The sequence below is a fragment of the Ascidiella aspersa genome, chromosome 8 (genome assembly GCF_963924565.1).
Source record: "Ascidiella aspersa chromosome 8, kaAscAspe10.2, whole genome shotgun sequence".
Lineage (NCBI taxonomy): Eukaryota > Metazoa > Chordata > Ascidiacea > Phlebobranchia > Ascidiidae > Ascidiella > Ascidiella aspersa.
Window position 1 is genome coordinate 7666504 of NC_139454.1, and position 14045 is coordinate 7680548.

The window sequence follows — 14045 nt, forward strand, 5'->3', positions numbered from 1 at the left end:
TTGCTTTGAGGCTTTTCCCATGCAGGCAAAATTGCACCCTAAACCCTGCATGCAACAGACGCTGTTTTGTTTTTGTTTTTTATCGGTTGATGCCGATATTGTTATGGCTTATAATGCAGTGGTCTCCAGTCTATGGGTTGCGGTCCCATGTGAGATCGCCTAAACCTAAGCCTGTTCTGTCACCCACCATTCATGCAGTTTTATTGATTTCATTTGGCTTGTGGTTAAACGAGCGTGATGAGTATATTGAAAATGTTTAAAATAAATTGAAAAGTCTTGTTTCATGTGGTAACTTTAAATCCATTTGTTAATTTAAACTTCTCTTTTTTGTACACATGTGTAGCCACAGTTCTCTGAAATTGTATGTCAAACTTTCTCTAAATTACAGTGTTTTGGAATACTTTAGACCAGTGGTTCGCAAACTTTTCAGGCCGCATACCGCTATAGTGGCTTTAACTGTTACTGTGTATCACTTGGTTTGAAATCAGACCATTTTGCTTTCTTTTACTGATGTTCATTAAAAAAAATCATTATTTCGTTAATTCCCAAACTTCACAAACAGTAAAACCTGCTGCTGGATTACCACCTAAAAAGCCTTCGTGTACCGCTATTGATACGTGTGCCATTAGTATAGATTGAGAACCACTGCTTTAGACGTTCGAAATTTCAATATCGACACGAGCGTGTAAGTTTGCGAGTTAACAAAACTGTCGTTAACTTCTTTCCGTTCGTTAATGAGAAATTGTTTCACTTATAGTTTTATAGTTTTTACGAATAATTAAAGTGTATACTATATTGGGCGATGTAACATAACCTAAGCGAAAAAAAGTTGTTTTAATGAGTATTGCAACTATAATTTATACTTATCTGGGCCTAGATATTCTATAGTATGGTTATTTTATGTCGTAATACCCGATGTACAGTAATTTTACTAATCAAGGCACTTTTACACAAAGATTCTTTTTAGCCTTTTTTTCCCACACGAGTATCTGCATACGAGTTCACTTTTAAGTTCAGTTTACATTCAATTGGCAAGACAGCGGTAATTGATTGCAGTTAATAGAACACCGCACTTCGTTTGATTCTGACCGAGAATTGATTTAATCCCCGCGACATTCAAATCCGCGTTGCCCACAACTGACAGGTGGAATTACATGCAATCGATAGTGGTTTGCGTTGTCGGGTACTAATACTTAAAAAAGTTAGGCTGGGAGTTCGGTGTTGTGGCATAAGGCACACTGAATCTTGTGGGAAGCAAGGACCTCAATTAAAAATCTTCACCGATTCTCTATTGTTTTTGATTTCCACTAATAAAGTGACACCGCGCGTAAAAAATGTCGTTTTAATAAAGTTGTCAGGGTAGGGGGCAAAGTGAAAAACACCATGTTTGCAATTTTTTGACCAGTCATTTGCCACTGCAACTGGCTTTAAACCAGGGTTTCTTAACCAGGGGTGCGAACTGTTCCTAGGGGGTGCGGGGATGCTAAATCAGACACAGAAATTACATTGCTGTAATCTACTTCTTTGCGTAATTAAATGTTAAAACTAACTCTTATTTTGGTATTGTGTTACTATTTTATGAGTTATTTAAATCTTAAAAAAAATATAAAAATTACGATTTTTTTGTTATGTAAGCAAAAGGGGCGCGAGACTTGGTTGGTAATTTGAAAGGGGTGCAGCAAGGCAAAAGGTTTAAAACCTCTGCTCAAACTATTTTTTGTCCCATAAAAAGTGACTGCAAGTGTGAAAGCATAATTGAGTTTTTTTCCGTACCAAAAGTCAGCCGAACAAGAAGCAAGCACGAGCTGTTTTGAACAGCAAAAAAGTTTTTTTTTTGACAATTAAACTCAAAATCCACAGAAGCGCTTTTCGATGAAACATCTTCAGCACAAGTTTTCAATCGATCGTTTCGAAAGTTAGGCGCCTGTGGTCTGCTGGGACGTTTCATTTTCCGGTCGAACTCGAGGTCGCCATCTCCTATAGCGACCTTCAGGTGTCCGGACGCCCTTTGACCCGGCCAATTCACCTCTGACGCGTCCGCGCGCCCCTAAGGACTCGTATAGAGGTCACGACACGTGTGACGTCATCCTATACGTTGCCGCGACCACGCGTTCGCTTTGCCCGAGTGAAACCGGCTCGTTTTTTGAGCGTCGGCTCCGCCTACCATTGAAACGCGAGCTAAAACAAACTTGTTCTGAACATCTGCACGGACTCCAAGCTCCCAACTCGTGTGAAATTTCCCGACATACGATGTCGGAGGAAGCGCTTGTTTGTTTGTCAGCTTGTTTGTTTAGCCGCAGTCCTTTGGTTATTTTCTTCTCCGTCGGCGCCTTTTCAAAGCGGAGCGCTGACGGCGCGCGATTTTTCCGAGTCTCTGTTGTTTTCGAGTCGCGCCGAAGCTGCTTTTGTTTGGCGGCGAATGCGCGCAATTAGACACGCCGGGCGCGAATAAACAAGCGCGCGATCGTCTGGCTACCTCCAAGAGCCCCTTGCTTTAAGTCCTATGCCGGGGCGTGAGTATACCGTTGTACGCTCGCGTATCCCGAGTTTTCTCAAAATTGTCGCATTAAGATCGTTTCGTAAAATTGCCGAAAACCAACATCCTCTGTGTGTTTTGGACATTGTTCTTTTCCCGGGCATTTTCCCACTCACAAATTCACCCACAGACCTTTCGAAATGACTTAAGTTCCAGGCTAGTCATTTGAAAAAATATTGTCTTTTTTTCAATAAATAACTCGTCAAGTATTACGTCATTAAAACACTTGTACCCCTAACTCAACTAAAACAATTTCAATTTAGAAACGTTTTGTGAAAAACCTTAACTCGCCCCAATGCGTTACCCTTTCCTGGCAGTCAGGCAAGAAAACAAGGGAACGTGAATGTTAGTCTTTCAGGTCACAACCCAACAAAGGCTCTCCCAAACTAAACACAAGACAGTCCCCAAGTTAACCTAATCCCTAGGGACGGAATAACCCTAATAGGTTCCCTATGAACTCTTAAGGCTGGTTCACACTAGACGCGTTAACGTCTAGCGTTAGCGTCTGGCGTCTAACGTCGTCCAGTTCACACATAACGCGTAGCCAGCGTTAACGGCAAATTTCCTCGCTTCTAACCAAAAGCGTCAAAGTTGAAATATTTCAACTTTTCCGCAACCGAAAGCGTTTTTTAAAAACGTTTGACGTTAACGCTAGACGCGTCTAGTGTGAACCAGCCTTTACGATTGTGGTACACCCACCATAACTCTAATTCAGAAATATTAAATGAGTAAATGCAAAATAATAATAAAACTGAACTATACAATGAAACATATGTACACACATATACGACTCGTTCCCTTCTGAGCCTGCATAGCTCAGTTGGTAAAGCGACGGTCCCGGCTTGACGGGAGGTCGTGAGTTCGAACCTCACTCCAGGCTAGTTGTTTTTCTAGTCTGCTCTGCTTGCATCATTGATCGACAGACTGGGTGAGTCTGCAATGGCTTTTCGGTGTACTAAAACTGAACTATATAACAAAAAAAAATAAAATTTTTCAAAATCATTTGTTTATACTATGAATTGTGGCTTATTTTGTTAATATTAGGGTAGAAATAATTTAAGCAAAAAAATATTAGGGTAGAATAATTTAAGTCATTTTGGTGCCTCCTTTCCCTGTTTGCTTTAACGTGCTTATTTTGCTTAATGGTTGAGGCAGCCCTACTAAATCAACTATAGACAACAAGTTAAAATTGGAATCGTTTGGTATTACAGTGTACAGAGCAACATTGCAATTGCAACTAAACCATAAACTAAATAGAAAATACAAATATTAAGCGAGCATATATACCGATTGAAATCGTTTTGGAATTTTGGGTGCAGCGCAACATGGAAATTGCATCCTAACCCTAAATTTAGATTGAACCGCCATAACTCAATTAACAATAAGCGGGAATATACTGACTGGAAATTGTTTGGTCTTACAGGTTGCGGTGCGAGCCAGGCAGAAAAGGACCTGATCAACAAGCTGCTCACCAACTACGAGCCGATGGTGCGACCCGCCTCAAGCTACAAAGAAGTGGTCAACGTGACTTTCTCACTGACTCTGCAGCAGATCGTAGACTTGGTGAGCGTTTACCTAAAACTTGATTTAATCCAACCTTGAACCGAATCCATAGTGTTGAATAGGCACATCTTAATGCAATTTTGATCCGATTGTGTGTTTTTTGTCTATTATTGTCATAATAAGCCAATGAGCGCCGGAAAAACGGTAGAGTATAGCAGGGCTTCTTAAACTTTTTTAGTTTTGTTCACCCCATAGCATCTCTCTCCAGATTTCATTCACCCTTGTCTCATGATATGATAAAACTATCTCGTCTGTAAATCACAGCACAAAATGACTTACAGTAGGTTGTTTCGATTTTTGTTAGCTTGAACAACTCAAGCTAAGTTTTACCATTGCAAATCTACAATTTCTCGAGTCCAGAGATATAAAGCTACAAAAGCACTAAACACAGTCGCAAAGTTTAGAAAAACAATGGACTATCATCCATTTTTGACGGTTCACCCTTATTCACCCCTTTTGGTTGGTTCACCCCTACAAAAATTGTATTAGCACAACGACGTTACAAAGCGGAGGTCTACAAAAATATGTGACGTAACTTAACATAAAGCATACCGGCCTAACAGTCTTCTTCCAAAACGCCCCGCTTGTTTGAGTAACTTTCAAAATTGCTAATCCATGTTAAACTGCCAATCCAGGTGTACCTAGTGGTTGTTGTTGTTCTGAATTTAGGTTACTATCAGATTTCTATGTCCCCCCGTAAAGTTAAAAATAGTATAGCTGCAAGAAACATGTGTTCACGTCTAGTTTTAACTTACAGGATGAAAAGAACCAGCTTCTGACCACCAGCATGTACATGGGATGGGTAAGTGCAGTTGTGCTTTCGCAACTATTTGCTTTACAAGAAAATAATTAGAAACTTCTGCTCTTGAAGCCTATATGTAAACCCTTGGAATAGCTGAGCGAAATCCTTGCTATACAGATAGCCGATTAACTGGAAACTATTACCATAACGTATAGTCGACATCATGGGCGCATTAAACGCGTGTTGCACGGTCTAAAACTATTTTTTTGACTGATTGTCCTACATAAATGCAAAAAAACTTTCGCTCGCCCGAAGCTCTACGTCTTTGTAGAACGTTTTCGTTGTTTTGTTAGAATATTTTAAGCAGAACTGCCATTTTTACTTAATTTAACACAAAAAATATTGACGTTACGTGACGTTGATTGTTTTATGCCTTGCACAATTTATTATTTCAAATCATCTTGGTAAATGCATTAATATCGAGTAACTTGCGAATTTTGCTCGTGTGCTCAAAGCGCCACTCTCCATAAAATTTGATGTTTGGTAAATTGAAACACTCTTTATTTGGTGTATGTTGACAAAATTAGGTTGTGTATTCGCGCAAGAGTTCGACCAAAAAAATTTCATAAAGTTACTTGTATCATGACGTCAAGCTATATTACACATGTGCATAGTGTACCCAACTTCTATCGAGGTCCAGTAGATGTTGGTGATCTGAATGAAAACTTACTTACGTGTGTTGTAAATCGCTCTCCAATTCCATCTAGCGGCAAGATTAAACCTCGATTAATTTTTTAAGGGTTGGAATGACACGTATATGCACTGGGTACCAGCAGACTACGGCGGAATCAAGAACATTCGGATTCCAGCCCAAAAGCTGTGGAAACCGGATATCCTGATCTATAACAGGTATGAAGGGGAAAATGTCGTATTTTTAAATGAAGAACAGTGAACGTGGCCGTAAGCTAAAAACCTAAATTTCATGAGTGACACAAAGCAGTAAATAAACTTCAAGGCGCGCATTAAAATAAAAAAATGTGCCTCGTACATCCTATGTTAGTCTCAAAATTATACTGGGCCTTGAAAAAGTCTTCTATATACGCGTTCAGTGTAAACAGCGATAGGAGCCCTTCATTCGGCTTCTTCCTGGGCATTATCTTTTTTAATATTACTTAAATTAAAAAACTAATTCGTATAATATATAATTTCCCCCAATAGGGAATAACAAGGGTTTAAATTGCTGTACATAAAAATATAATAGAGTTTGTGATAAGATAAGGTGTCAATATGTACATTGTCGTCAACATTGTGCAAACTTATATTAGTTTTATTTCCGCGGATATTAATTTTGATCATTTTCGCGAATAATAATTTTTGATCCCTTGGCGCGAATAATTGGGGTCTTGTCATAGCCGGCGTCCGCCTTAAGTACGATTCCGCATTTCGATAATTTCGCTTATTTCGTTCATTTCGGCCGCAAATTGTCAGCTGAATTGCCGCGCGGCGGTTAATAATATACTGGCATCTAATCGACCTTTGGGAAGGCTGGTTTAATGGGAACAATTTGCACAAGCTAAACGGCCACTTAGGTTTGGCAGCCGTCCAAGGGACCGGAAACTAGAAGGGGAGAATATGCCTTGCGTTTCTTTTAGGGATCTCCGACGCTTGGCATTTTTTCCGATACAGATGCCCGAATTTTTCTGCACAAAGTACCGAGATCCGATACCATATGACGGCATGAACACCCTGAAAGAAGCGAAATAGATAAAATTTAAACGGTCAGTAGTCTTTTTTCTCTGGTTATTGGGCCCAAAGTTGGTTTAGCGTTAGGTCGTCTATAGTTGGTAACCTGTTATTTTATTGATAAAATCACCATTAAAAGTAGAATCGCTACGTTTAGATCAAAAACGACGACTGAAATTCCTATATTAATTTAGTATCGGAGCGGCACCGATACAACTGTAGCATCGGTATCGTGTATCGGCTCCGATCCAATATTATCAGGCATTCCTAGGTTATTTTACTCGTTCTACCAATTGGCGGCATCACCACCCTAAAACCAGCAAAATATATAAAATTTAAAAGTTGAATAGCATTTTTTTCCAGGTCATTGATTTGGTTTAGCGTTAAATCGTCCCGTTGTTAACCTACAATTATATGGATAAATTCACATGTCAAAGTGGAATACTATGGAAAATATTCCTATATCAATTTGGCATCGATAATAACACTTAGCGGCTCCGGTCCTATATTATGGGTCATTCCTAGGTTATAATACTCGTCCTGGCAAAGTTGACTTGGGATCAGCCCTTACCCACACCTACTTTCCACCGATCTATTATGCATAGCAGGCTCGGGAAAGAGTCAGTCGTTTCCGCCCACTTTGTCCAACTTTGCGGGTTCGTTCCGCTCCAAGTTGCCCAAACTCTTCGCCCTTAACACGCGTTCATGAAAGTTTAATTGGCGTTTTGCCGTGAAAAGGCGTGCCCCGAGCCGCCTGCATAATTCACAGCCGACCCCCCTTTAGTACACGCGTGAGTATAGGCGATAATAATGTGCGTAGAAAACTTTGGCCTTGGGATTTTTTTTGCTACTTTGCTGTCATTGTAACGGGTTTTCCGGTGAATCATATTGTGTGCTAAACTATTTACACAAATGTGTGTACAACTGTGGGAGCTTTGAAAGGCGTACTGATAAACAATTCCGATGTTCATATATCAATAGTATTCTCGGAGATTTTTTAACCCCTGATAGATTGACTGATTTAGGTTAGCCCATAGAATACTCATGGTCACCTAAATCAATTGTTTTTTCAGGCAAATGTCACAGAAAAAACGTCAGTCATTTAACATGTTTATTTTGTTGCGTCTACCTCTGTTATTCCTGTCGTTTCTTGCATATTCTTTCTAAATCATTCAACATTTGACCTAGGTCGTTTAACCATCAGTAAAAAGTGTTTTCTGATTTGGTCTGGCCTACAGCAATTCCAAGACTATACCGTTTTTAAAACATTTTATTATACCCAATGCTCTTTCATTGCCAAAACACTCAACGAAAAAATTTGATTTCTAATTAGTTTATGATTCAGAATCATATACCACAATTACAATAAAAAAACAAAAAAATAATTTTTAAGCCTTTTTGCCATACCAAATGCCATCGTTCTGTGTCACTCCAAAAGAAAAAAACACTCCAAAAGAAAAACATGTTTTTAATTCATTTCTGGTTAGTTTATGATTCAGGAGCACATATTGCACTTAGAGGAATCAGGTGACACTGTATTAAGACAAATTGTATTGAATTCTCGACAAGCCTTCGCACAACCGTGCTCCATCATTTCAAAGTACAAAACTGGTTAAATTGGCAAATGCGACCATTTACAAATATACTGCAATTACAATGCAAGAAAATCATACGATTTAACATAAAAACAAACGATGCTTCGCAGCGCTGTGGACACGTTTGATCAGATGCTGCAAACCAACCTAATCGTCCACCACCACGGGCTGGTCGAATGGCTTCCTCCCGGTCTCTTCAAGACGACCTGTGACGTCGACATAAAGTACTTTCCCTTCGACGAGCAGCGATGCCACATCAAGTTCGGCACCTGGACCTACCACGGCGGACTGGTGAGTGTGATTTTTAAGTGCAGGTTCACAGGCACCTGTCTAGTTTAACCGGTCAGGAAAAACAGGACCACTTATTGACCCATTTTCAGTGGAAATGTCCGAAACTTGACATTTTCCGAATATTTTTTAGAATATTTTTACATTTTATTTCCGATACCGAATATAAATATTTTACATTTTATTTCCGATACCGAATTTTTTTACAATTTTTTTGTGTATATCTTGTTTCTATTCCGATATATTTTGCCAGTTAAAAGGCAACTATATATCTTGGTCACCGGTCATGAATACCGGACCGGCTATCCCTATGGCAATTAGTTCGCCTCTTATTGATCCTTTTTAAGTAGATATGTCTGATACTTGACACTTTAATCCGATACCTGTAATTGACATTTTGGACAAAAGCTGTCGCAATCCGATACCAAATTACGTCATTGCTATGCATAGAACAATCGAAATAGATAAAAATGAAAAGTCAATTTTTCCTACTGATTAGGCCAAAAGTTGCTTTAACGTTAAGAAGTCTTGTTATCTCCAGTTGCTAGCCTACTTTTTGTTGTTAAAAAGATTGCCTTTTCAAATTAAGTATAATCCCCGCATTCATGGATGAAATCCTTGCATTGATTTGGTATCCTGTCGGCGCCGATACCACCGTAATATCGGATGAGTACCGATAATGCCACTTGGCATCTGGCATTGGCACCGATCCGATGTTATTGGATATCCCTAATTTTAAGTTTAAAAGCTATTTAGATTACCGGATATCGTTGTTCACCTGTTTTAGAATTGGGGAAATCTGTAGAAGGCTTGTTTCCGATAGTATAGCGTTTGTGCAAAATTTAGGTAACTGTGCTTTTCTGTCGGTTTTGATAGTCACGGGGACAAGGTAAAAATCGTAGCTTTAAGCGTAAGCGGCGATTTAGACAAGCCCTTTTGTTTAGAATGTTAAAAGACATGCTTAACTTCTCATATTGTGCTTATGTGCTTTTAGGTTGATCTGGTGGTAGCGCCTAACGCCGAAGCGGCCCTGGACAGCTACACTCCAAGTGGAGAATGGGACCTCCTTTGTAAGCATCTTGTGGTTTGCTATTTGAAATGCAATATGCAATACTTTTTTGTTGCTCTTTAGTATTTTTTTTCTCTTCTGTTCCATGCTTATACCAGTTAAATAACAATGTACTAACAGTGCGGTATAATGAAAACGCCAAAAAGTGTAACAAAAAGCCAGGAAAATATTTAAATGTGATTCATGCCATGACAAAAAATAAAAAAATTGCATCGCAAAGCACCAAAAGTTACTCGAGACAATATATCAAATGTGATCCAAAACCCTAAAGACAGATCTCACTTAAAAAGTAATTTAAATAATTATTTATTGTCACGTGTAACTTTTAAATGAAGTTCCGTTGAATTCTCCGTCGAAATAACCGTGTAATATAGGTTTTCAGAGAAAAAGTGAACTAAAAATAAAATGTTGGGCCAGTAAACTACTAAATATCCTATTAGAGCCAAAAATTATGCCCTATTTAATGTGGCAAATATTCTTTAGACTTTCCTGTCTTAGTCAAAGTCAGTCATTAAGAAGTTCCAGTCCACATTAATAAATAGTAGTCCGCACTAAAACTTCTTATTGCGGACTAGAACCTGTTAATAAATAACTTTGACTAAAACAACCAAGTCTAAAGAATGTTTGCTGCCATTTGAATCCATTGTCGTGATATACGTGTAAGGGTTAGGAGATATCTTCATATTTTACACATCAGTTTGTCACTATTTAATGTGGTATGCGGTCAAAACAGTAAAACAGCCCCTTTTTCGCGCCACGTGTGCAGCGATGCGCGGCAAGCGGACGGCGGTGACGTACGAATGTTGCGATCACCCGTTCGTCGACGTCACCTTCACGGTTCACATGAGGAGGAGAACGCTCTTCTACGGATTCAACCTGATCCTTCCCTGCGTCCTCGTCTGCTCCCTTACCATCCTGGTCTTTCTCCTCCCGGCTGACTCCGGGGAGCGGATCACTCTGGGTGAGAGTCCTCTTTTGTTTTCTTTTTCTTTTTGGTTTGTTGCATCGCGGTGTTAGCTTTATTTTTGACACAACTCGATGCGGCTTGAAACATATGCTGTTGGTTCTGGTATTATAAGTGTTGTAATGACTTAAGTGAGTAAGTTGACTTAAGTGCACTTAAGTCACCTTTTTAAAATGACTTTACTTGACTTAAGTCTTTCGGACAAATGACTTGACTCGACTTTGACCTGGGTTAAAATTAAGCGTTTTCATTCAGAATTTTTTCAAAAATTGAGTTATTTATCTTAATTTGCGCATATAAAACAATTTGCTTACTATATGTTGCATTTATATTATTTTTTACTTGAGTTATTGCTAACAATCGGACGAGTTTACCAATTTCATTAGTTTAAAGTTTTATTTTCAAGACAAAAGGACTTGACTTGAAGTTGACTTGCTCTAATTAAGACTTGACTTGAACTAGTCTTGGGCAACCGATGACTTGGACTGGGGCTTGAGTTGTTATTTATTCGAAAACATACTTAACGGACTTAAATTAATTAATGAATGACTTGACTTGGACTTAAGTCATTTCAAAATGACTTGTTCACAGCACTGGGTATTACTATTACACTGTAGCGGTGGATCTTTCCCATAATAAGTCGTGTCAGAGAATTTTACTAGGTTTGTGTCCAATTTTGAAGAAAGACCCCTCAAAATCGATCTCAATAAATTAAACCACGTGGACTACTGCACTCATCAGCGACCCAGCCAATAAAATGGCATCCCAAAAAACACTGGTATAACATAACCGAAAAAACGTTTACCAATAAAATCATTAAATAAACGACACTGTATGATGTTTTTTTTAGTGCATGTGTATTCAGATCGGACTCGCGGATTTCCTGGATATACTGTGCTATACTCTCCACGTGTGACTTGCATTATTGATACATATCTTGTTGCTTGTACAAGCGAACTACACGCTTTCGCCCTCGACCACTTAGCGCCTTAGCGAGTTCAAACCGGGCGGACACGAATTATCCGCATGTGTCGCTGGCGCGCTACATTTAAAATAAGGGACTAAAAATATGTACCGGATGGTGTCGCTAAAGATTTTTTTTTAATTTTCAACCGTTTTTCTTGGTGCCTTTCAACCTGTTGTCGTATTCGTGAGATTTAAGCTTTTAAACGTGAATAATTTCGTTTACTATAGGACATAAAAAGTAAATGGCAATCTGAAATATGATGTCTGACTACATTATGGTGATTTGTTGTTATTGCGAATACAACCCTTTAACACGATCGGGTGCGAAAAAAAACTACTCCGTTCATACTGAAGGTCTGAAAAATCCACCGTTTTTGGCACGTATATCCAAATGACAAAAACGCCGATTTTGGGTTGTTGGCCAAGAAATAAAGCCTGCGTTTTAACTCTTCTCATCCATAATGACAATAAGCAATGATAGTTCTGTAAAATGCATATTTAAACTTAGCGACGGGGTTTTAGGTTGTGGTAAATCTTAATTCTTTGTTCAAAATCTTAATTTCCTTATTCTTTTAGAAAATGGTACTGAAATACATATTGGCCGAAATCACTGTGTGTTGCATTATTTCAAATTTGGAGAGCTGTATACTTATGTTATGTATAGCATATCTTATGTCCCAATTCATTTCAAAAGAAAAGCCCCGATTTTAGACAATATCCTCTTCTGTCCATTTGCCTCCCAAGCTGTCATTGAATGAGATAGATGAGACAATCAATTTAGAATAAGCTTACAAAATATTCTACACTGCATTTGAGTCCTTCAACCCAGTTTAAAAATACTTATGTAGAGCTAACCTATTTCGCCCCCATACACAGGCATCACGGTGCTTCTCGCCTTGGTCGTCTTCCTACAACTTGTCGCCGACAACCTGCCTCCGACTGACGTCATACCTTTGCTCGGTAGGGTGCTCCGCTGTGATTGTTCGCTCACGAATGGGCGGGGCCGGATAAAAATTTGGGCGAAAACCGCACAAATGAGGTTTACGCTGGCGGTAGTGAGCGTTTTTTTTTATCCGGGCCTGTACCTTTCCGAGGCTTTTAGTCCTGGTAAATGGCTGTCTTTAATTTCGGGGAATGCTGCATGTTCCATAGTCTTGGTGTTTATTAACAAATTAACTTAATGTGGCTTCTGTGGTGTTGTGTTCTTTTGAAATTTTGTTTTTGTTTTTCTGTTTGCATTGAAAACCATATGTATTCTGGGCAAGTGAAACAGTTACAATAAGAAACAAGCATTTAAACCTCGCCGTTTGTCAGTCAAAAATCCAGGTATTCATTTCGATGAAAGCAAAGTTATTGAGTAAGCATAAATGTAACATAAAAATATCATACCAATTTGTTACAAACTTCTTGTCATTTTTGTTCTTAAGTCACTGCTTTTTAAAAAATTATTAGTCTTTTAGGCAAAATGGGTAACTAAAGTCTATCAGACAAAAGACTTGACCTGGACTTAAGTCATTAGGACAAACGACCTGACAAAGTTGGGTCTTTTCATTCAATTAGTGGTAAAATTTGGTTAGTTTTACTTCAGTATCTGCTCGTAAAACTATTTGCTCTCTATACAGGTGTTTCGTTTCTGTTATTTGTGAATCAAAACTTTCTGTTTGGTAAATTATCATTTTATTTTGATGCAAATGAATTGTCTTGCTATGGACTAGAACTTGACTTACCATTTTGATACAAATGACCTGACTTGAACTAAACTTAATTTGCAAATGACCTGACTAGGACTAAACTTAATTTGCAAATGACCTAACTAGGACTAAACTTAATTTGCAAATGACCTGACTAGGACTAAACTTAATTTGCAAATGACCTGACTAGGACTAAACTTAATTTGCAAATGACCTGACTAGGACTAAACTTAATTTACAAATGACCCGACTAGGACTCGAGAGTCATTTCAAAATGACTTGGTTACAACGCTGGAAGGTAGCACTTAAGGCGTGGCCTTTGGAGTACCGGCATGTAGTCAGTCGCCCAACTGTCTTCCGAGCATACAACCCTTGAAACCGGTCACAGTTTCAACACAGAAGCACTGGTAACCTGTGTACATCGTCTTTCCTCCGAACAGGTATAACCCTCGTGCTGGCGATCGTTGTCTTTATGGGTCCCGTTGTTGAAGTGATACCCCATTCCACTGTGGAGTCCCTCGTCTGTAAGCAAACGAGTGTAACGGGGTTTTCTGCTAACCGCAGCTGATATCTGGCTTTAATCAGTGATTTTTGCCGGGTCGAGATGCCTTGGTACGTTTTAACAGAACAGTCGGTTGCGACGCCGTACTTCGAAAGCTTGTGTTTGAAATACTGACACACTGACATCGCAGACTTGTCGTATTTTTAGTGTTGCAACAACATGCTAGGTTTGGCTTTCAAGGACTATCAAAGCCGTTGCAGAAACTGGTCAATTTGTGCAAACGTTTCGAATATATTATTCACGAACGTTAGACGATTTACTTCGAACGTTTACACAATATTAACTTATTTGTGTATACTGCTGTGAATGTTCCTTCTATATATTAA

The 14045-nt window shown here is 38.9% G+C and overlaps 1 protein-coding gene across 1 annotated transcript in view; it reads left to right on the forward strand.

Moving 5' to 3' along the window:
• Window positions 1-14045, forward strand: part of LOC146135611 (neuronal acetylcholine receptor subunit alpha-7-like) — a 29144-nt gene that overhangs the window by 8851 nt on the left and 6248 nt on the right. Inside the window, exons 2-9 of the mRNA XM_083395221.1 lie at window positions 3960-4099; window positions 4857-4901; window positions 5641-5750; window positions 8290-8470; window positions 9462-9537; window positions 10303-10497; window positions 12343-12426; window positions 13598-13681. Coding sequence (XP_083251347.1) covers window positions 3960-4099; window positions 4857-4901; window positions 5641-5750; window positions 8290-8470; window positions 9462-9537; window positions 10303-10497; window positions 12343-12426; window positions 13598-13681 — 915 coding nt within the window. The remainder of the gene's footprint in view (window positions 1-3959; window positions 4100-4856; window positions 4902-5640; window positions 5751-8289; window positions 8471-9461; window positions 9538-10302; window positions 10498-12342; window positions 12427-13597; window positions 13682-14045) is intronic.